Genomic DNA, 24,929 nt, shown 5'->3' with positions numbered 1-24,929 from the left:
TTAGAGAATGACAACCCTACCTACTTAACTGTAAAACGTTTGTACGATACACATGTGAATAGGTTATTTCTCTTTTCGGCTTTCCGTACTTGTATCGCATAGAACTATTTGAATAATTTGGTATGAATTGTTGAGAATGTACCTGAAGGCTTTATCATATTAAATTTATAAAAGAGGTCCTTTGTTATCAAAGATGAATAGACGTCTGGGTAAGTCACAAAGAACTAGACTATTTAGGTATAGTCTAGACGGTGGTTAGGGCCACAGTCGCAAAAAGGTGCCATTTTTTGCCTCCGGATTTCAGTTGAAGTTTTTGTAGGTATTTTATATGGAGTAGGGTGTAAAAAGGGTTAAACTTTTTGAGGTTTTTATCTTCGTTTAGTTTCTTTGATCCTTTAGCATGTTATTACGATGCCAATAATGGTTTGTCTTGATAGCAAAATTTTAAATTAGAAGACAATACATACGTCATATTACTCCGCACACCACACAAAATGTACAAAAAAATATATGAAAACTTCAAAGTGGAGCCGGAGGCAGAAGATTTATTCCAATTGCAAAATAATTTGAAATACTGTTTATTTGCATCAGTTTGCAAGTTTTTGTAACTGCGCCCAATGAAAATATAATACTTTTTTTTCTCCATACAAGAGTGACCCACCCTATTAGCACAGAATATATAACAGTACAAGTACAGAAGGCTCACTCCTTTGATGTTCACAAAACGCCGCCATTCTAAATTCTTACCTACATTAACAAACGGGCCGCACGCGTGCAGACGACATTGAATTCTATTGCGCCGCGCGAAGGTCGTCGCCAGTGAATGGGCCACGAACTCGCGGCCGCCGGCATGTACTTGTAGCGCAGTGAAAGGATCGCGGAGTGAGCCGCCCCTGCTATTAGGTATAACATAGGTATAAATAAATAGTTATCGACGAAAATAACACGCTTGGTGTTGTTCTTTTCATATAACTTGTTTTAAAAAACAATTCAAATATAGTGTATTTTAATGTAAGTAGGTAAAAGGATCAAACTATTAGACACATTTATTTTTAGAAAAAGGTTCTTGCACAACAGACGTTATGCAATGTTTTCTTATTAGTCTCATTTATTGACAATATGTATCCTGGCTTTGGGGACAGTTCGTGCGTTTTCACACTATCCGATCCGATATCGGATGTCGGACTGATATCCCATACATTACTGGCGCCATCTTGTATTTTTTCTATTGAAATCCTTCCGACATCCGTTATCGGATCGGATAATGTGAAAACGCACTTCAGGCAGCGTAAACATTGGGGTATGATTCTCTCGAGTGTACGGTGCATTAGGGTAATTCCGAATCACAGAAATGCTCGGGTAATTTCGAAAGGAAGTCTTGATATGATGGAAATAATGGTGGTTTTTATACGACTTTCGAAATCACCCTAATGCACCTTACCACATTTTTAAACAGGAAAGACATGGACAATTTAACCGTACTATAAAATGGCTCATTGTAAGTATGTATAGTGTAGTTACAATCAACACCTAAATTCCCAACGTTAGTTAATACTGAACATTTTGAGCAAAGCGAACTAACTGGATTCGTACAATAATTAGATTGAAAGTTGTTAATTTGACCAGCGCGCCCCCGGACTATTCTGTCCCTTGTTGCCAACATTTTGGACGTAATTGAAAGCTGAATGTGTTGGCTACATTCAAACTTTTAGTGTGAACTCAAACTGGGAATTATTTAACCTCATCCGATATTCTAGTCGTACATTTAAGGTTGATAAAGTGTTGCACGAAAATCAAACTGTGATTAATTATCCTTTTTTACTATTACGTACAACCTCATTTTGAAAAAGGGCAAAGCTTTTGTCTAAGGAAGGAAGTAACAGGGAAATAAGTAAGTAACAATAATTAAGTTGTGATTTTTGTATTGTTTATGTAAATATCATAAAAATAAATCATTTGTCACATAGACAGCATACAATTATACGAATATAAGACAAGGTAAAAGAGTTTTCCCCTCACTAGCTCGGAAACACGTGTTTTGTCCTTTAATACCAGCGGGTAAAAGCGCATTTTATCCACTAGTGGGTAAAGTAATTTGACCTTGAATAAAGTCAAATTAACTGCTTTCAAATTTATAAAAGTAGGTGAATCCAGTAATAAAGATGATTTACCACCTGTGGAACTACTGGAAGCAGTAATAAACGCATTTTTTGCGTTGTAGTTTCCTCGCTATAGTGAGGGGAAAAGTTTTGTGTTACACTCGGGTGCAAATGTATTTTACTCGTGTGTTAAAAAACTCGCAAGTTCAGGATTCTATTTCGAACCACTCGCTTCGCTCGTGGTTCAACTATAGAATCCTTTCACTTGCTCGTTTTTCAATTCCACACTCGGCGTTAAAATACAACTTTGCCCCCTTGTATAACAAATAACTATTTCCCTAGGTTTTACAATAACCTAAAAAAATTTAAAAGGTACCTATATTTTTTTACAGTGTTTACAGTGTGTTACAGTTACACAATATAGTGCGCAGTTTATTAACTGTCAGCCAGCCAAATGTCTGAAGTGCAGTCCCCTCCCGGATACCTGAAAACAGGAAATTGATTCATATTGTATAAAGGGAGAGTTCGTATCAAGGGAGTTATTTGCTATATCATGACTGTTATGTAGTCGAGTGAATATCGTTACTATAACTATGTGTGTATTGATCTATTGATACTGTATGATACAAAGGGGTTGAAAAATGCCACTTTGCCGTTATGAAGAGCGTGAACGCCTGTTTTTAAAAAAGTTTGATAGTTTTTAAATATGTTATTGTCTCAGTTTCTTTGGATTCGATTGCCGAGATTTTGACATTGAATCCAAATGAAATCTTAATAAAATCTTGTGCAGTTTTATGATTGATATGAAAAGAAATAGTTAAATTTAAATTTTTTCTTTCTCCTAAGAACCTACAGTTTTATTTACCTCATTTCATGGGGCAAGACCGGCCCGTTGGGTTCTTTTCCGAAGTCGATGAGGAAGTTGGGATCAAGGGTCATGCCTCCGTTTTCGGTATCAATGTCCAGTTTTACTATCCAGCCGCCCTGTATCAAACACAATATTTTAATAAATAATACATTTATTTACATGAGAAAACTTTAATTATTGAAACTAAGAATAAGCATCATAATAATGCTAGTAGCTAGTTGAAATCTAAAATAGGCACTAGAGGCAGTGTAGGCACTGCCTCTGGTCTCTCAGTCTAGTCTTGTACACTGTACAAGGATGCTGGCGTCATTTCCTTGTTGTGTCGCATTGCTATTACATTGTGCGAAAAAGTCATTGGCTCTTTGGACGAATGTTATCTACGTTAACACACAGTATGTACCTACAGTTTAAAATTCTCAGAGACAGTGCACCTATCCATTCTTACTGTCTATGTGTCCTATAATGTCCTAATAACAACTAAACCCTGCGTATGCATATATTTAAGTATATCTGGAAATACCACGCGCCCCTCACATATTCCGTAGTAATGCGAAATTTAATAAAGTCCTGGCAGTATTTTTGGAGAAAATTCAGGGCATTCCCTCGAAACAGGATGAAAAGAACATTACTGATAATATTGGCAGCAAGCACGTACTAAACTATACTTTTATTATGTCGTCGTGTTATTAAATCTGACGGATGGCGAATTAGAGGCCCGTTATATTGTATGAATTGAGAAACAATTTTGCATTAGTAAGCTATAAGATATTTCGTGAAGAATTTAAATCAATTAAGAGTACTGTGATAAATTAAAAACGACATAAATTACGCATAATTATGAAGGAAAAAGGGACCAAGGCCTCTGGTGCCTGAGGCTGGTATCGAAACAGCTTTGCAACCGCGGCAGATGCCTGTTTCCGCTCGGCCACCCAGGTCACAGTTACTGAGGTCGAAATTATCTCTTATAATTATGAGTATTCAACCTACTATACAAGGACTAGTAGCGCCCTCTTACCACCTCTAGGGTAGAACGGTATATTTCTTGCCCCCCATGTGAACCAAATTCAGGTTGGTTACAACATAGCTCGAGAGACACATAGCACAGGTTAAACTATTTTTAATAGAAGGTAATTTAATGTGTCACTTAGTATTGTAATAAGTAGTTTAAATTGAGTCGTTGTTAAGTAGGTATACTGAAAAAAAAAACAGTATTTCTAATGCAGATGAGGTAATTAGAAAAAAAAAATGTTTAACTTAAACACTAAACCGAAAAAAAAACAGTTTATTACCTCTTCGACTGATTTCGGATAGAACTGTTTATCCCAAGGTGAAAAAAGAGAACATGACACGTAGAGTCTCTTGCCGTCGAGAGACAGCTGAAGCATCTGCGGGCTGCCTTGCAGAGTCTTGCCTTTCACCGTCACTTGCTTGTACGGACCCTAGAAACAAATGAATAAATAAATATTAAAGGAAATTCCTCATAACTAGCTCGTGTGGCTCGAGTTAAGAATGTATCCACCCAGAATTATTGCACGCAGAAAGCTTAAGAAGACTTGTCTTGAATTGTTTCGAGGGTTACTCGGGCAACGATACAAAGTTTGTCAAACAGTTTCCGTTACTACAAAAAGCGGAAAAATTAAAAATGTAGGCCCGAAAATTCATCGTCTTATGGAATGCCTGTTTTTAGTGACTAACTTGTTTGACCGGCTATTTAAATAGTCAGTAAACAGTTTTAGTCACTTGCTAAAAATTCATAATTGGAAAATGTTCGATGACTGTTTTGTACAAAACTTCGACTTGTGATTTGATAATTTTCAATACAAAACAATATTCTTATAAAAAAACCTTTGTCATTTAAAAATGTAATGTCCTTTGTAACAACTTATTTTCGTTAAAAAATGAAATTGCAGCATAATATGGAATAAGCTGTTTTCGCTTATTTATATTCCTGCACATTATTTGTTTCGCGCAATCACAGTCGAAAAACCGAGGAAACAGAACAAAGTAATTTACGAAACAATACGAGAGCAGCCACGCTGAAAACAACGAATGACGTGGCACTATGGAAACTGTAAAGTCATGCTCTCTCATTGAGTATAAAGAATAATTTATTGTACATCATATACAAGTAAAAAAGGAATACAAATAAAGTAAGAATTAATAAGTACCTATCTAAATAATGGCTGTAAAAACTTTAGGAAGTTTGAAGTGAATAGATTCAATTTATGCACAGATATTTTAAGAATATATCACTGAAGTACATAGATAAATAAAAACATGTGACCTTCTGTTTTTTTAGTTTTTCCAACACAAATTTAAAATTATTAATTTGTAATTTCCTCGTGGCGGTGAGTTTTTTTATTTAGTACCTATACACTATACAATTAAAGTCCATAACTATGTATGTACTATTTTTATCAAAGTTGATTTACTCCTTCTTAAAATCTTAAACCTCAATAAAAACACTATTCTTTCATTTATTTAATACCTACTCTAGAATAGTTAATGAATCCACTCCCACACTCAATATTTTGTTTTACCTTATTTTCCTTATCTTCAACAACAGTTAAGTTTCTACTAGCAATTTGTCCTCCTAAAAAGACCTGGCCGGTCAACTTTGGGTTCTCCGGATCCGACACGTCATATTGACGGACATCGCCATGCAGCCAGCACGTGAAGTATAAATACTTGTCATCCAACGACAGCAGGATGTCGGTCATCAATCCTGACGGGAAAAGTTAATAAAAGTGTCAGAGTTACCGACAAAAGTTTTGCTGAATCTGAGGGATAATTAATAAGTTAGATAATTTTCTATATTTCTTAGCCTTTGCCATAAGTTTTTGATGTTTTAGTATAACGTTACTCGATAACAAATATACAATACAGAAAATGACATTCAAGACAAAATAGAATAAATGCGGGATGTATGAAATGGCGACAGGTCTCAGGGACAACATGCGATCGACGGATGCCCCTTAAACTTAAGGGGAAAATCTACAAGACGATTGTGAGGCCTGTTGTATTTTATGGATCTGAATGCTGGGCGACAAAGGTGGAGGATGAAAGGAGAGTGCATGTAGCGTGTGGAGTGACGAGAATGGATCGGATCAGGAATGGTATATTAGGGAAAGTTTGAAAGTTGCGCCTATAACGGAAAAGATGAGGAGTGGCAGGTTGGCGTGGTACGGTCATGTAATGAGGAGGGATGAATGTAAATAGGCAAAAGAATGTTGGAGATGGTTGATGGATGGAGAGGGACGGGTAAACCCAAACAACGATGGATGGATTGTGTGAAAGAGGATATAAGAAAGAAAGATGTGAGTGTTGAGATGACGAAAGATAGAGGAGAATGGAAGAGGACGACAGGTCGTGGAAGAAGAAGAGAGACGGAAAATAACATTCATTGCATGAAAATACTTAGTGCAGTTGCACAGCGCCCTAAACAGTTACTTACTTCAACCAAAAATAAGATACATTTTCCGTGACGTTCCCGCTATCAAGTAACGCTTAGTATAAAAATCAATAACTGATAGTAGTTCTGTTTTTAATATTTTTTTATAAGGTAGCAAATAAAATGAAGGTACCAATAATTGCGACAGTAAGGATCGTTACCATTAAGCTCGGTTTCGACGCCATCTTGCAATACTTTTTTTGCTGGCACATCAATGATTTTATCAGCTCTCCACTTTCCATCGGGGATCTTTTTGAACCTGAAAAGATTCAAGTAAAAGGGTGTAAGGCTTTTTGTGGTTTGTCGCGTCCGATACCTAATTGAGAAAGTTTTTCTGGTTTCACTGTGGTCACTGCTGCTTTGAAACTGTGTAACCAAATGTTCTTATTTGCTGTGATTCAAATATTGAAACTAACGAGTTAATGAAATATTTGAAAGCGCATTACGTTCGTGTTTATTGCTCACGACAAGGCATAAGTAATTTCATGTTTCATCCTTCGTTTTTATAAGACAGAATTTATTTTACTTAGTATCTGCCCAAGAGGTTGGTTCTTACAAATTTGAATGAATAAAACAGGTATTATTTCTATTACATAATGAATGTACAGAGATGATAATGATACGACGTACGAAGTGTACATTTGTTGTAGGCGAAAGTAGCTGTGAATGTTTTGTTGCTGTAACGTATTCATGCAAATAAATATAAAATATTTCTATTCTATTCTGATTCGTAATGTTTTTGTTATTATTATGTATTTATCAATTAAAAAATGTCCTTGTATCGACAATGTCATTTAGCTTGTTGTCATCGTAATCGCAGTTTGATTGTGCGAGGTGTCAGAGCATAATACTTGCGATACTCGAGATAAGCGCGACATTAAACTATTTTTCATTTATGTCATAGTATGTGGACTGACTAAAGACGACCAAGAATACCAAATTAAAAAGACAAACACGTGTATCGACCACCAACCTCAATCCTTCCAAATCTTTTACCTGAAAACATTAGCCTCGACTCCGCATCCGACAAATCCCAGTGCGGCTTTAGGATCATGGAGGAATCTGACCTCGAGGGGAGCCGTGCCTTCCTTGCCCAGCTCTATGACTTGTTGGAGCTCGCGGGTTGACCACTTATACATGTTTAGGGATGAGCCGTATCTCTGAGGGTTGGGTACGTCGTCTGGGTGGAAGCCCCTTTGATACAAAAATAAGTGATAGATAAAGTTAATTACAAGAAATTAAAGTATAAAATGATAAGTTGATATTAACCCAATACAAACTAGTTCATTGTGTTCATTTAGTTCCAGAATTTACTGATATTATACTGAATTTACCGCGCGAATGACGGATGACTAAAAAGTTTTTCCCATAATCCTAATCTTGGTTTGGTGCCAGTGGGTACACGTTCAAGTTATTGCTTTAAAAGTCATTAAAAATAAATCTTACGTTTTAAAGTATTTAGGTGTACCCCATTCCGTAGATATCATAGCATCATGGTAAGGTTGATACCAAAAATCATATCCGAACTGCGCAGTTTTCCCTTTTGTCCACGTCCCTAAAAATAAAGCAAAATGTTAAGAGGTACGTAGGTTAGGGCGTAAGGAGTGTGTAGCGTAATCTATTGAATAATCTCTCCCCTCCGTCAAAACGGGCTAAGGGCACGTCCACAAGCATTCACCTGTCACTTCCAAAGTCTGCGAGTCGATGAGGACGAAATCCCCTTTCCCGTTTTCGTCTTTATCGCCCATCGTTGAGATCATGATTTCGCCAGATGCTAGGCAGTGCGTCGTGTGAGGGAAACTGCAGTTGAATGACCTCATCTCCGAACCGTCGATTACCTGGTAACGAGATAAAGGGCTATGAGCACTCGATAAAGACAGGGAGGTGAGAATATTAAGCAGTTTGGACAAACATTGTTTCGCGTAATGGAAAATAAAATGAGTCGCCGGTTGCTCGTGAAGTCATAAAAGAATACTGCACGAAAACATCAAATTTGAAGTAAGTACCGCTGGTTTTAGAAAATAAATGTTACATTGTACAATGCACTATTTCAATTCGATTGCTTGCAAGATATTTTCAATAAAATAAATGTTGTAATGTTATTATAATATACAATACATATTTCATTATTTTATGCATTACCTTAATTGATTCCTTGTCTTACATACAATAATTATAGCTATACATAGTGTAGCAAAACTTTTGGAAACCCATTTAAGTGTAGTTTAGGGATAAGTCCGCCTACATTGTATATTACTGACTCTGTAACTGTGTCTCTTTTGTTTCCTTTATGTACAATAAAGCTTATACATACATACATACATAAGTATATATTCGGTATTCTGTTCCGATAAAATAAGAGTTTGCTTTGACATACAATTTTTGTCCTTTGTATGGTCGGTTTAGACTTTTATAGTAAAACACATATTTCGCGACATATTTTTTCTATATTTCTTTTAACGGATCTCTAATTATTTACATCCTGTGGGTATTGTTATTTATTTCATTAAAATAGTATAATTATTATATAATAGTAACTTTATGAAGGCTATAAAAGTTGAGTACCGCGGTTAGGCCACGAGGCCTGCCTAAGCCTAAGCCTAAGTAAGGTACTTACGAGACTTTCAGCCTTCATAATGTTACAATTGTATACTATACTTTTTCTACGACAGCCAAATACATACCTATCTGAGAACAAGAAAATGGGTTAATTTCCTTTTACGCTTTCTTCGACTTTTCAGGTAACAAACTGTCAGTAACAGCGCCATATCCAATAATATTTGGATGCTGATAAGCAATAATGTGTCAACCCACACGCCAACCATTTTGAGAAAATGGCGTCTAAAGATTTTTTCTCATTTTTTTGTGTTTCTCTTAAAAAAAATTGTTTTTATATAGATTGTTGTGTTTTTCAGCTATAATACGTTCAGTAGTAGTGATTATTGTAGCTTAATTTCAAAACAAACTTCAATTTGACGAAATAACGCCCTTTTCTTTTATTGCGAATTGTTCGACGACGTCAAACTTTTTCAAGACTGTGTTATGATACTTAACCCACTTTTGCTAATTGTTTAAAAATATCTATGAGTCTTAAATAAACATGTTAAAGCACATAAATTGTTGTTGTAAAATGCATATTTTTAACTTTATAAGTGTTAAGTAACATATCAGTCATGGTTCACTTATGTTATTAGGTATGTAGGAATCAATACATTATTTATTAATCAAACCTTTTAATGATTTTTCTACTCCCGAACTGTTATTCGTCATTTACAGGATTGTGCGTATCGAAAGAACTGAAAACGCATTGTTTGGTTCTGTAATCATGGCAACGCATTGCATTAACGATACTGCGTGCGTGCGCGGGAAGGCTTTGGGCAGCTGAGCTGACAGTGCAAACCTTTGCAATACAGGAAACAGTGTGAATTTCGCGAGAATTATTAAAGAAAAATTATTGAAAACTACTTAAGTGCGTGGTTGTTGTAAAAGTATTGTATGCAATGGTGTTTAACTGACTCCAAAATACTCGTGGAAAGTACGCCACTCATATTTCTTGACCTCCTTTAAACGCCTGTTGAATAAAATACTATAAATTAACTATTAGAGTAATGATCATTTCTAGACACATATTTAAATTATCTGTGCTTCAACAAAATCGTTACAAAAACCAAATAATCATCTTTAAAAAAGTCATTTAAATTATGAATAACTCATGACTTGTACAAGAACAAAACATAAAATATCTTTAACAAAATAATAAACTACCATTTGATTCAGTAAGTATTCAAAAATCAAACAATATTTTTATGCATACATTAACACGTCTTAATGTAATTAGTAATTATAAAAAAATAGTAGCTTATATTAGATTTTTATATAAACACGTACTTGTAAAAAATGTTTGCAAATTATAATAACGAATATGTATATTCATGACTTAAAATGTTCAATTTCGTACTGAATTTACCATTCATGTGCAAAAATATACTAATGGACTAAGTCATAACTTATTCAAACATAAATTAATATGAACAGTTATATTTTACAATATAGTGTCATGGTACTTACACCAAAAACGAACAATTTATGACCCGAATATAATTTAACAATAATGACTTATGTTTTATAACATGGGTCGTAGCATAAAACAACGAATAAAATGTCATTTTTTGCGTTTTGCAAGAATGAGTCAAGTGTAAAAAAATCGTTGAGTCAACCCTCATAACACATTATTGTAATTTAAATATGTCTTCTGCCAATTACTATAATAAGTTAAGGTTCTTGACACATTAATGCAAAACAGGCAACACACGATAAAGGATTTGTGTTAACCTATTTTTTTACTTTTGGGATAGTGAAAATTTTCAAAATGAAAAGGTCATTTTTGCAAATAGAAGTTTAAAAATCCATCTATAACATGGCATTAAAATCTCATTTTTTTAGTTTTTGTGGGTTAACACATTATTGCTTATCACCATCCATTTATTTATTTATTTATTTTATATAGCCTTGATTTAATTTTATAGTTGAGTACATTATTCATCAGAATCACTCATAATAATTAATAACTTAAGATTTTTCACAATAACTTCGACCGATAATAAACTACAAAACACTAAAATAGTTTCGACAAAGATTACAAATTTCAAGATAAATAGAAAATAGGGTTCTGAATTACGAAAAATGTGGTTGCGTTTAAGAATATTTAAATGTCGAATGAAAAATTATATGATATAATTATGCTTTTTACCTTTGTTTTGCAATATCTAATATATAAAACGCATTTCAGTATATTTTTTTATCTTCATTTAAATTATGAACCAAAATATTAATTATTTTAAAAAAAGCTACTTATTTCTTACTGCAATTGAAAACAAACCTGTTAAATAATATGGAAGTTTTACTTTAAATTTTTTTTAACAGAACTCCTATATTCATATGATTACTGCTCAGCATTTATCATATGAACCTATAGACAAATAGAGTTTCTTATCGTTACTCAAATGAAGTCAATTTGGATACCGTCGACAATAATCTAATTGACAAATTTAAGTGCTGGAGTAGAAAAACTTTATAGATACACCGGCGGCAACAACAAGGCAACAGTAATGCAGCTACAATAGCCATCCCTTTCGGGTATAATAATTGTAGACCTTACTTTTGAACGAATTGCACAACCTATTTTCTCGTCGATATTAAAAATACCACCACCGAATATGTAAATCGTAAAATTCAAAGTTCAAACTGGCGGAAAAGTGTGTGAAAAGGATAACGCAAGGTTTAACAGCCAATATAACGAGTTCGCGAACTGTCTGTCGTGAGTTGGAATGTTAGAAGTTGGGGACAGATTCGGGATTGGCTGGAGGTTCGTAGTTGCGCGAAATTTCACTTCCGAACTATGTGACGCCCTCGGCAATTATGAAGTTGGGTGATCGATAAAGTAATATGGGATATGTTTCGGTCGTTGAGGTGTTAATAACTAGTCAATGAGTTGAGCGGACTTTCGTGACCCATTGTATAATTTACTGGTATGGAAATCATTATAATATTTTATGACGGTTTCCCTGGTTGTTAAAATAAATATAATATTTTTTAAAACCTTTAGCTAGCTCATCATCACAGATGTCGGTTTCTATAACGTCTTTGTATATTTTTTGTAATTATTATTAGTAAATGACAATAAATCAAAAAATATGGACGATTATCCTCTTTGCAGCGAAAACCACTGTCATTGTTATTATTTATTTTGTTACTTATAAAAAAATATTTTTTTAATATTTGCCTTGAAGAGAAAATAATTTTCACAAGTGCTTAAAAATGCAGTTTTATGGTTAAAAGTTCGAAATTTAATAGCTTTGGTCGCGGACATACGCTCAATCTTGTTTGTACTTTGTCGTAAAAGACAACTTTTTTATTACTCGATCGGGGAAAGTTTTTAATAATGTTTCCTTTTTTTAATAAAAATATCTAATCAATAAGAAGGCCTTTATTTGAAGATTGATTCTTCAAATAATGAAGTTCTTATTTGTTTTGTGTTCTTGCTTTTTGGTTTCTTCTGACTTTCAAGTATTTAACTCCGATTACTTTATTTTAATAAAATTATAAATATGTAGTATGATATATCTTCAATAAATTTTCAAGTGGTATTTCTAAAAACTAAATAGTACATAACTAGAAAGTTAATGACACAAATCCACATCTTTCCTAACTTTTGTTTCTAGTCATTTGTCTCATCACAGACGGAAAGCTAGTGTAGTATAAATTACGTCTGCTACAATATAAAGACATCACCCGCTAGCTTTTATAAATTGATTTATTACTCTGTAGTGACTCGCTAGCTAGAAGTTACAAAGACAAATAGGTACTACAATTATTCAGTTTGTTATATACTCGTATCTTATGGTTTTACAGATTATTTTCAATTATAGCCGTGGGATCTGATTGCGGAAAACACTGAACTTCATAAATTACAGAAATCTTTCTCTGTTCTCCAATGGCACTTTAATTTTATGTAGGTATATATTTAGGAATTTTATGTAGGGAAACGAGTCAAGACCGGGATACATGGAAAGGGAAGATGCCTTTGCCTTTGCCAGCAGTGTGACACTCTAGGCTCATTTAAATAGGCCTGAAGGTGCCCTAAATCTAACTTTATCGTTACTTACATACGTCATAATTATATTAGGTCTAAATAATGCATAAAACACGCATTAAAATAACGTCGTTTCCATATGACCTTAGTGCAAGACTACATTAAAAACAGTACGTGGAGTCCCTCCGCGCAGAAGAAGTGAAACTTTCTGACATAACCTCAAAAACATTTTATCTAATGACCACGCCTTTTTTGTGTTTAGTTACGTCCATCTTTTTACTATTTTAAACATTTTACATTTCTGTTTGCTCAAATTATTGAAAAAACAAACATTAACTCATTTTGGACTCGAATTAAATATATAACACACATTCCACCCAACCATTCCACCATTCAAAACCGTTCTGGGCATTCTGTTCTGTCAATGACTGAGTGAATAAGTGAATGAATGGAATGAGCGAGTCGCGTTGGGACAGAATGTTACGCGATGACCGAATGTTACGCGTTGAGTGTGCAGCATTTCACCCAAAGTCGCATTAGAAGTTTCACTTCAAAAAGTATTGCTACAGTTGTAATAAAAAAATAAGCATACCTTATGCAGCTTCGGTTTGCGTGGATCAGTGCCTACATCTACCACATACACATTGCTGGACACCAATGCAGGCAGAATCAGCAGGTTCCTCTTCAGGCTCGCGTTGTCATGGCAACTGGAGCAGACATTCCACCCGCTGTGGTGTAACTCGTCACCCACATGGCCGGTGTAGGTGCGATGGATGACCTGGAATATACCGCATTTTTTAGAATTGTCTATACAATATAACTATATAAGTATGTATAAATTCTGAAATGGGGGACTGGATCTAGTTTTTTTTTATGAGATCTAATTACAAGTGACTCGATGTGATTAAGTTAAGGAAATTAGTGAGTAAAATCTTTCTGATCATCTAGCAAGTTCGTTCTCGTGCGCGAGTCTAGGTGAATGTTTCAACATTAAAATAAGTATAACGCCAACCAGTAAAAAAAGTAAAATATATATGAGTGGATTGACATGTAAAGATCTCGGGAAAAGCGTTCAAACGATCCTAGGGTTTTATTTTAGCCGGGTAGTGTGCAATCTAGAATAGGCTTCTTTTCCAGCTAAGAGTTTTGCTACAATTTAGACATTCTCGTAATATTTTCTGCTGTTTTTATTTTCTGGTGTACACATGCATGCCTACATGGATATGCTACAAAAAAGGAAACAGTCGATGAAGTTCTGTTCGGTTAAAATTAAGTTTCCATTTATACTTTAATCTGGTTAATGTGATTTCCACTGCCCAGTTAAGCATAATGACACGCTCTTGGTTCGAATGTGGAGCGCAAACAACGTGTTCCATGACTTTTTACTCACAGTCATAATACTTGCAATATGCGCTGAATGTACTTGCAATATGTTTTCACTACTTATCTTATGTACCGATTTCAATAATTATGTACCGAGGTTGAACTTAGGATATGTATTGGGGCTAAATCGACATCATTAATACACACAGTGGCAAACTACAACTTATTCACGAATTTTTTTTACCTAAGGTTATGACTTAGAAATCATGACTTTTAGTGCGTCTAACATGCTTGTACAATTTTAAAATTATGATTTAAAAAAACAACCTTTAGCTACGTGTCTCTTTCACACACATCTTAGTTGGTTTGCTCATGATAAAATTCACTAGAGTCGTATGCACCTATATGCTATCGTGACCGCTTCAAATCAGGCGGCTTTACTACAGCCGTAGTATCATAAAAACAACCCGCTTCTTTTCCATTCACATCACTCTAGTAACTGATCCCTAAGTCCTAGGAAACATTAATAAAACTACAAAATTACCGAAACATGCCCCTTAATCCCCACAACAAATCTCGGACGTATATATTACATTCCGTTTGTTAATTTACTTCCCGGCCCGTATTGCACCAAAGTATACAGTAATACCTACCAGCTGAAGCTTGGAATCCTGCAGGATTACCTCGACGTTATTGCCTCGGTGCGACATCGCTCTGAACTAATGTCCCTTTACGTTCGCCAAACGGTGAACTAGATAGTTGACCGAAAACAGGGTGTTTTAGACCGAAACTTGTATTATTTCATTTCAAGTACCAAATTATAATAATATCTGGTTGTGAAGTGCTTGGCTACGGCATAAACAAATAACTATTAGACATTCCTACACAAATTATACAAGCGCTAGTAAATAATCTGATTAAGGCACTTACATATAATATTTTCATACTTTATCTGTAACACTGGTCAATTTCAAACACTCACAGCTCAGCAAAAAATATCTTTGCCCATCACATAAATATTTATAAGTGTTCTTATCGGGTTTTGTATTACCACTATCGACTTCACAGGCACTAGGTATCACAATCAACTATTCTAGTGTGAAAAGGGTTTCCTTCGTATTTTTCCGGAAACCTTTTTATACATTGCCTGAACTAGCATGACAAATTTTGTCATGCTAGTTCAGGCAATGTCACCTACATCTTGTACAGAGACTGACTGAAATAGTATGACACGTTCGTACGTTTCCTTAACAATACGAAGGCAAATCTTTTCGCACTACGTCTGTATTTTTACTTAGACTGGTCATCCGTTATAATGTTTGTCAGTAAACCGAAAAAAAACATGAATCTAAAAGTCTTCAAGTGCTCGAAGAACTTTCTTTGAAAGGTCTAACGAAGGTTATTTATGTATTGTACTGTCAAGTTTAGTTATCTACGAAGGCGAGAAACGAAGAATAATCCTGACAGTGAATGATCTGAGAGATTTACTCGTGCGTACGCGAAAATATGCCACAATCATTTTGTGCCTTATTTATTTTCCCGCTAAATCAAATACTCGATAGGAGGGAAAATAATTGAAATAAACATAGAAACATAGAATTATGAAGTATATATGGACAACATGTTAATTTGCGGTACAAAATCAATACTAATAAATGACCTGTATAATATAACGCGTTAAGTATCAATACAGTCTATAATTTAATTAAAGTAATAGTTTACAAATTGTTTGTTCAGCCTAAATCTAAACAATTTTCTCAAATTACCTCAATTGACCTGAAAATACATAATTACACATATTATATGAATTAAAACTATGGAAACGGATTATATCTCGTAAAATTATTTACAATACATCCCGAAGGTTACTTATTAAATATACATTTTGCATAATATATACGTAGATTATAAGTGGTTCTTAATGATAATTATATCGATAAGAAGTAAACAAAAAATACATTACAATATCCCAATGTCATCAGGTACTGTACAATCATGTCACATAATTATGAATTAAACTTTGGTCCTGATAACAATATTATTTTAATTTCATTGCGATATTAGTATTTGTAAATACATATTCACTAAAATATAGCTTATTGCGCTAGCGGCTATGCGTGGAACCATTGAGGTAGAATAATAATTCAAGTATGTATGGCAACAATTAATCTGATAAAAATACGTAGCCTACTAGTCCTAAAACATGTTTTTTTTTTCGACGCATTGCGTATGTTTAGTCCCGGCCGGGCGCACGCGTATGACATGTCTACATACTATTCTACATTAGCATAAATGGATGCAATGCGTACCGAGTATGTTTTATGCATGTCCTCTGAATCACTCGTGATGGAACAATTGAGCTTCACGCTCATTATGAGACTATTCATGTGTGGATTTATCCTATTATTCGTACAGTCCTGCCGCATATCACAGAAAATAGGCGCAGTCATAAATACTTATGATGTCGAGTTGCGGAAACCAAGCTATAATATAAACATGTATCGTGTTTATAGCCCTTTTGTCCTGTATAAAAGTATTAAGTACCTATTTAAAATAATTTGAACAGGGCCTGTGCCATGATGAGTATAATCTTTGACGCTCTGTGTGATGCTACGTTAGAATAGATATGCATCTGGCTCTACGAAAAAGCCAGTTTCGTATCGTACGCAAATGGAGCGTCAAAGACTATACTCTTGGATGTAGCATGTAGGTTCATCATCTAGACTAGTACAAAAATTCTCACTACAGGGTGTAAACCTAATACGAGCGAACCTCTTAACGGTGGTGGTGAGTATAGGACATAAAAAATGGAATTAGATAAATTTTACTTGAAAATTGAACTCTTTTTTTTTATCCATACAAAAAATTCGGCCCGCAACGTAATCAATAAACACACTCGCGTTAACCGCTCGTTAACAGTTGTCATTGATTGTCATCGCAACCACGTTTACAGTACATTGCTATTGGAAATTTTGTTTTTCAAAAATTCATTATGAGGTGAAAATTAAAAGTAACTCAAAAAATTTTCTAATTAATGATAAATAACAATATTGAATTATATGCCTGGTTTTATTTATCGCCCTTATTAGGTTTACGCGCTGTATTCTCAATCATAGTCCTTCATAGACCTTCTATACACGGTGTAGCATGAGGAAATCGAATAATTTTAACAGCGTATTCCTCATCATATTAGAAGAGTTAAATGTCATATAAACTTTTCTAAATGTCGCTTAAGCATTAAAAGAAATAACAATTACTTATATTTCTCTGAACAAAACGCTATTTTGATGGCATTGATGCCGTTATCGGACATAATCTAACAATCCTCGTTGATAAATGTCAAAAACTAACTAGTAACTCATCGCAATAAAAAAAATCTTAGAAAAAGAATATAAATTTTTATTTTAAGTGCCAGTTATACGAATAACATTTACCTTTTATGTGAAAATACATCCAAAAAAAACAAAAAATTACACAAAAAAAATTTTTTTGGCGAAATTTGCTTGATGTCATCGATTCGTCATATAACATTTTATCTCTATTTTGCCCTCAGAAATGCGTAGTTAAAATCTTTCTGTTCCCAAATGTTACACCGTGTATAATAAAATACAAACCTGGCTATACGTAGGCGACTTAGGGTCAACGTCGACGGTGGCTAAGTAGTCCTCTTTAGTCTTGTCAGGCTGGACACACACGACATACAGGAGCTCCTCACGCGGCCCGTTCCTGAACGCGTCCAGTGGCGACGAATAACCGGGACCTTTGCCTTTGAAAATACATTTATTATGTTAATTACACGGGTGGTCAACTGTACTGCCGTGAGTGTGGTCGAATTTTTAAGAGCAAGTTTGGCCTGGCTAGCCACATAAGAGCTCACAAGAAAACTCTTGACTGCTGAGGTCGCCGTCATCGAAATCGATGTGGAGGACTATATTATGTTAATTACGACTTTAAGGTTAATGACTAATTTGTCAAGAATTAACAGTTTGTTTAATGATCCACGGTTAAGATTCATTTAGACGGCGCGCAAACAGGCATGGTTTCAGGTAGCCACATTACGGACTATTGAAATTACATCTAATTTAGCCGGACTATTAAATGCTGCATTGTAATGAAACTCCTATGCAAGGTCTCGCACACAAATCAGCCCTTTAGTTGCACTAGGCTTATAATCACTGAGATACAGATCATTTTAATGTTTTTCAACTCATATTTAACATGCACCTTGGCCACGGGTAACTACATAGAGATATCATCGGAGAATCTCGAAAATAATAAACAAGCAAATCGCGGTCTAAATGAACATTATCCTGGTCAATAAAAGTCTTGCTGAGAAATGAATATCCAAATAAGTGGTCCATTTTCCCCGCTGCGAGACCTCACGGATATAAACTACGATTTTTCCAGGGGCCTCATACAAAATCACTCTCTAACACAGAAAAATTCTTTGCGTATACCACCTTAAGCCGCACTTTAATTAACTTAGTGCTGCGTTGTTGAAAGTAAAAATGATCATTGCGATGAAGTAAGAAGGGGAGCAAAAATCAGGGGATTGAAGATATAAAAATACGAATAATATTATAATTTTGTAAGTAGGTGACGAGAGAAGCCTGATGAAGTTGGTAAATCTTAAATTGAGACATCATTAATAGGATTTAAAATATTTGAAATAATCGAAGTAAAATATTACAGTACTGTAAATTGCAAGAGCATTTAAAATAAAAGAAATTAACCTGAAACAAACATTACTCTGAATTACAGTTGACATGTGCGCGTTAAATAATAAAAATGATGCGTTGTTAACACCCAGAATTAAATCATCAATCATTTTACGCCTCAAAATACCTTTTCGGTTAATTAGGGGAGCGTTTGGATATTTGGTAAACAAACAATGTGCTATTGATGGAATTACAGCGACAAAGGAGTAATTTATATGCAGGGTACCTGACGCGATTAGTGAACCTGTCATACGTTCCCGTCGTATGTGCGGATTCGAGCTAGACGATTGTGTCAAAACCAGTGTAGTTTGGCCTCAAGGTTCGTTGTGATTATTACTTAGTCGGAAAACGTACTTATATTAGTTCCCTTTGTACTGAGAATCTAAATCTAGGTAAGTAGTTGGAATGACACCCCTGTGGCACCCCTCACTGTTCACCCTTGTTTATGCAACGGGGAAAATAAATGTTTAGATGCCTATCCACTATTTATTGGGACTTACAGTTCTTTTTATGAGAAAATAATGCAATCATCGACGAAAATTGAGTTTATTTTACCTAGCCCGAGATTGAGAGGAGAAAATATGAAGTACTGCGATTTTGTTGCGCGTAAAATCAAATGTTATGAGGTTTTAATAAATAATGTTTTGCTTGATAAGTAATATTTTCACTCGTAGGTTTAGATATCGTAAAAAACACTATAACTGCTGGTTGACGGTTAACTGACAGTGATCACTTAAAAATACTTTTTATCTGAAGTTTGTTCTGTCAGTAAGAACTTTAGAAGTATTTGACAGCTTAGCTATATTAAGTTTTAAAACGTAAATATTTGTTATCGCCTGCAAAACCTTGTATGTATCACACTTAAACCACAGATACGACTAATTAAAAATGAAACAAGAATGAATAGCATTGATACCACCACCAACCCGAGGGTTAACACATCATTTTATATGGAATTTGACAGGTGACAGCCCACTAACCCTGAGTTAAGTGATTGGTGCAAGTGGGCCTTAAGCTCATAAAAGCTTCAATGAAATACCTGTTATAAACATTTTCAAAATTTACCAAGAAATTGAAATACGATTTGAATGCTGAAATCGAGCATTACTTGTATTTTCACGCAAATATCAAGTAAAAATACGTTTCATTTTTGCCCTCAAAGCCAGTATTCTGTATTCATTTCCCCCGGGCTGTATTACAAAACCTCCACTTTCAAAGGTTCACTACAAAAATTCTTACATGGAAAATATTGTTAACTTCGTCTTTGAGCAATCATAATGAAAAAAAAAAAGTTTTCTTTATTTGGGCTGAGATTAAATGTGGTTTATGTTGTTTGTGGATTTGAAATCTTGTGAGACCGCAAATAATTACTACTCGCACAAACTGACATGTTACATTCCTAATTATATGTACTTATATAATGCTAACAAAATATGACAGATTTTTATAAGAACTGATTTCATGGAAACATTAATAATCGTCAAATCTTATGACTATATAAATGTCATAAGTAAGACTTGATAGGATTATGAATTTCACAAAGGTAAACTAGATTATTTTCATTAATGATTTGCTTTTCCAATGAAATAAGTAATTGGATAAAACAGATTTAGATAATCTAGTATTATTAATCAGTCTTATATTATGTATTAACATCACAAGGGTATTTAATTAATTAATACTCCATTTTCTTTTTTTTCGCAAACTGACACCTTGACAGCAAGTCAAAAAGAAAATAAACTATTACTGTTATATTAAAAGAGGAAGTATTTATTATTGCTACACTCTTCTCCTCATAGTTAACATTAATGGACAACTGATTTAAACATAGCGATATTTTTTTTTATTATAAGTAAACTGGCCAGTGATTGACTTAAGTCGCACCTGGTCGCACCTGATGGAAAGTGATGACAAGGCCGAAGTTGCAGCTCACTGGTTCAGGAATAGCCTATTCACTCTTGACTTGAATACACCCAGATTGTAAAATATCTCTAAAATAAATGCTACATTTTTTTTCTTATACGTATTACCTACGCCACAAAGGAAGAATGGCTTTAACATTCTAGTGTTTGAATACATTAGTATTTAATTCACTAATTTAGTATTCTAGTCACAATAATTTGATGCGAATCTACGTCTCAATCGGCTAATCCAACAAAATACTGTTAGCTATAACATTAACATAATCATATATTTTTAACAAACGAATAAAATGTAGGTACGTGTTTGTTTAAATACCTATATATAACACAACAATGCTAGCTTCTATTATTACCGGTATTCGCATTAAATTGACCTAACCTCAAACCTATATAATTTAATATTATGTCTTTAACTCTCGCATAGGTAATGGACGGAATTTAGAATTATTTGTATAAAAATTAAAAGTGTACTTACAGCACGCCATTATCTCTGGACGTATTTTCACAAAATGTCACAGTGTAGTTTACTTTTCGATGATAATACACAATCGAACACCTACAACGTTGATAAACTCTCTCTAAGTGAGCAAGTAAACAATCAAATGCTAGAACGACTACACATATATTTCTGTCCTTTTCGCACTCGCTCTATTAGCGTATGGACTGATACTGGTCAAACAACCTTTGCATGTTAATGTTTGAATGAAGATTGTTCACAAATAGTACATTACATCAGAGGCCGGGAAAATGAGGATTTCCGGCCAAGTGGGTATATACGGATAGGGATACGAGGCCGGGAATCCGTTTTCACGCCGAGGCATGTATAGTGCTTTTCTCAAACATACAATGAAATAAAAAAAAATGCTCTAAAGGACAATATTTTATAAAAAAAAGTTACTTTGCAGGCCTAGGCCTGAAAAATAATATGAAATCCCTTTACAATCCTCTCGAGTTGTTGCGCCCAAAAAGCGATACTTCCCAGCCCATTTTAAGGAACGTAAAGATAATATTTCATTGCATGTTTGAGAAAAATAAATTAAAAGGCAATTATTTACCTTGTGAGTGAATGAGTTCATTGGAAAAAATCATATTTTTTCGTTGAAAATTTTTATGCGTAAAAAATTTTGCTTGCAATTTATTTAACATAGTAATGTATGGCATTGTCATATAGCCGCTGTTAGCTGATTGTCGTGAAATATGACATTTATTTCAAATCATAATTGCAGTCAATATATATGCATATAGATTAGTGAAATAGTTAACAATATAATTAATAACATTACCAAATATACGGTGTGATGATTCGGTCACATTAACTATTGTAATACATTTTGATGCTAAATGTACCACTAGTACTGAGAATAAAAAGTAGATAAAAAAAAAAACTTTTTATACGAACGTTTAGTTATATAAAATAAAAATGTATAATATGTAGTTATGTCAAAATTATATGATCTATTTTTTTAATCAGGGTACTGTTATAGAGGATGCAAGGTATAAAATAAAGTGGAATACATATTTAATGTTTCTTTATTATTTATTTATTTGTATTACATTTTAGATACTGTTATTTGACACTTCATGGATACAAAAATATTTACTTATACAGTGTTTTGTTTTATTGATGAAGTCCGTAGATATATTTCTTTATAGATAAACACCCCTGAAACAAAGGAAGGCGAAACTTAGCACATACGTACATACTTACAAGACAAGTAAATCCATCCATACTAATATTATAAATGGGAAAGTGTGTGTGTCTGTTTGTTTGTCCGTCTTTCACGGCAAAGCGGAGCGACAATTGGCGTGTTTTTTTAAGTGGAGATAGTTGAAGGGATGGAGAGTGACATAGGCTACTTTTTGTCTCTTTCTAACCCCCCACTTCGCTAAAATGGGAGGTGGAAGTTTATATGGAGCATTCCGCAATTTTCGAATTTAACGCGATCGAAGTCGCGGGCAAAAGCTAGTTAATAATATATTTGTAATATAATGGATTTGCACTTGAAAAACATTAACATGTTATAATGAAGCCAGCGCTATGGATTTATTTTGTGCCTGACCTGACCTAAGTATTTATACATTCGATCTACCATCGGATAATGTGAAATAGTATTTTATACAATCGTGATATAATACAAAGCTTTTCAGTCGAGTAACATGTTTAGGCCACGAAGTTTGCTGAGTGGATTTGCATTTTCTATGAGTCATCATCTTCATCATCAATGGACGAAAAATATCATCATTCAAGTTAAAATTAATGTTAATGGCGTCGTTGACCGTTGTATCAACATCGAATTACTTGGCAACCAATTGTCTGTAATAACCGTCTGTGATTGGTCTATAACGCGATAGATAAAAAAAATGTATTTCAGATGCAGACAAATTTACCAGGTAAAGCAAATTAGTATAGACTTTGTATGAAGTTCTATTTTAGAATTTTTTTCAGTTAACTAAAGTGAAGTGTAATGAAATATTATAGTTGACTAAGTGTCAAAGACTATCCAACACTGAAAAGTCAGCACTTATAGTTTAGTCTGTGGTGTCCTAATTGACAGATTAAAGTCGACGAGTAGAAAAACGCTGTTAGAGTCTGTAGAAACCTCGGCCAAATCACTTCTTGGCATACAAACGGATATTCGTTTGGTAGGTATTAACTAGACGTGCCACGTTAGACATACCGATTTTTAATAAGTTTTTTTTTTTTTTATTATAAATGGGCTTACTCTTGACCACAGACTAGCCAAAGTCAAAGACGTGGCCTACGATGGAGTGAGCTCGCCCAGAAGATGCCTGTTCACTCTTGATTTGAAGGTTGCCGGGTTATATGAGCTCGGAAAGGTTTTGCTAAATTTCCTAAAACAAATAGACTGAGCAGAAATACCTATAACTCTTGTATAAGGCCATGACAAAAATCAAAACAGAGAAATTAAAACTCACGTTTTTTTTATAAGATCTATCAAAACAATACGTACTTCGTTACCTAATTTCAATCCGGGCCCATTTCCAATAAGTCCGGGAGAATCGGGGTCAAGCCGTAAGCGTCCTTGTTCACTTCACCTTTCTGAAAGAAATAAAAAAATTTCATCAATTATGTAGGTGATTTACTGGTCGATTCGAACTTTGAGATACGTCAAATATTAGCTCGAAATAATTGATGTACCGGTCTGTAAAAAAACAAGTTTTGACATTGATATATCCAATTCATATTGTATTTGAGCTAATGCGCGACGTACCTAAAAGTACGTTTCAATGTTTCTTCAATGGCTGGACTCATAATGGAGGAAAGGAACATAACTTCGAGCACAATATTTATACCCTAACTACAAAAATTTAAGATTTTAAATGATATATAATGTGCAAGCTTATTAATTTCGTTGTTTGAACAACATAATATAAAACTTATTTTACATTTATATTATGTTTTTCATGGACGCTCCTTAGTTTTGAACTTTGTTATTAAATTTTATTGAATTAAAAGACTTATTTGGATTCTGTATACTCGTATATTAACGTAAACACATCAAACGTCCAAAGTTGCGTCTAAGCACTATTTCAATCTAAATTGGAACCTCGAATATATAAAAAGAAATAAATTGCTCGAATCCTTTTTAAAGCCGAATTTAACGCATGTTAAACATTACGCAATAATTATTTAAGCAAAAATAGTTCTAGTCATTTATTATGAAAATTATGGTTTGTAATAAGTGGTAAGTAATATAAAACTCGAGACATTATTTTCATTTTTATGGCTGTCCACAGAATCAATGTAAGGATGTATAATTTTTTATCTCACTTATCTTAAATTATTTCATTTAATAAGTAGTAAGTTTTATTGTCAAAGTTGTATTTGCGTTTGCATATTTACAGTTAGTATACTTCATAATGTTACCACATCCATATTGTTACGCTGGAGATGTTCCTCCAGTGTATTAAATTTGCTATTCTATAGAACAGTT

The 24,929-nt window shown here is 34.0% G+C and overlaps 1 protein-coding gene and 1 long non-coding RNA gene across 2 annotated transcripts; both read right to left on the bottom strand.

Moving 5' to 3' along the window:
• Nucleotides 1-1,905: 1,905 nt before the first annotated feature.
• Nucleotides 1,906-21,587, bottom strand: LOC125231818 (methanethiol oxidase). The gene is made up of 12 exons (XM_048137397.1): nucleotides 21,449-21,587; nucleotides 17,948-18,099; nucleotides 13,603-13,788; nucleotides 8,097-8,256; nucleotides 7,865-7,973; nucleotides 7,415-7,612; nucleotides 6,580-6,677; nucleotides 5,508-5,692; nucleotides 4,257-4,406; nucleotides 2,965-3,083; nucleotides 2,438-2,583; nucleotides 1,906-2,014 (listed from the first exon to the last, which is right to left on the bottom strand). The coding sequence occupies exons 1-11, from the start codon at nucleotides 21,456-21,458 to the stop codon at nucleotides 2,535-2,537; spliced, it is 1,416 nt and encodes a 471-aa protein (XP_047993354.1). The 5' UTR covers nucleotides 21,459-21,587; the 3' UTR covers nucleotides 1,906-2,014; nucleotides 2,438-2,534.
• A 902-nt stretch (nucleotides 21,588-22,489) lies between these two features.
• LOC125232102 lies at nucleotides 22,490-24,256 on the bottom strand. Its single transcript, XR_007177706.1, has 2 exons — nucleotides 23,946-24,256; nucleotides 22,490-22,636 (listed from the first exon to the last, which is right to left on the bottom strand). It is a non-coding gene; the product is annotated as an uncharacterized LOC125232102 (long non-coding RNA).
• Between the last annotated feature and the right edge of the window lie 673 nt (nucleotides 24,257-24,929).

Source organism: Leguminivora glycinivorella, chromosome 12 (assembly GCF_023078275.1).
Source record: "Leguminivora glycinivorella isolate SPB_JAAS2020 chromosome 12, LegGlyc_1.1, whole genome shotgun sequence".
NCBI classification, from domain to species: domain Eukaryota; kingdom Metazoa; phylum Arthropoda; class Insecta; order Lepidoptera; family Tortricidae; genus Leguminivora; species Leguminivora glycinivorella.
This window is presented reverse-complemented; position numbering and strand designations above follow the sequence as displayed.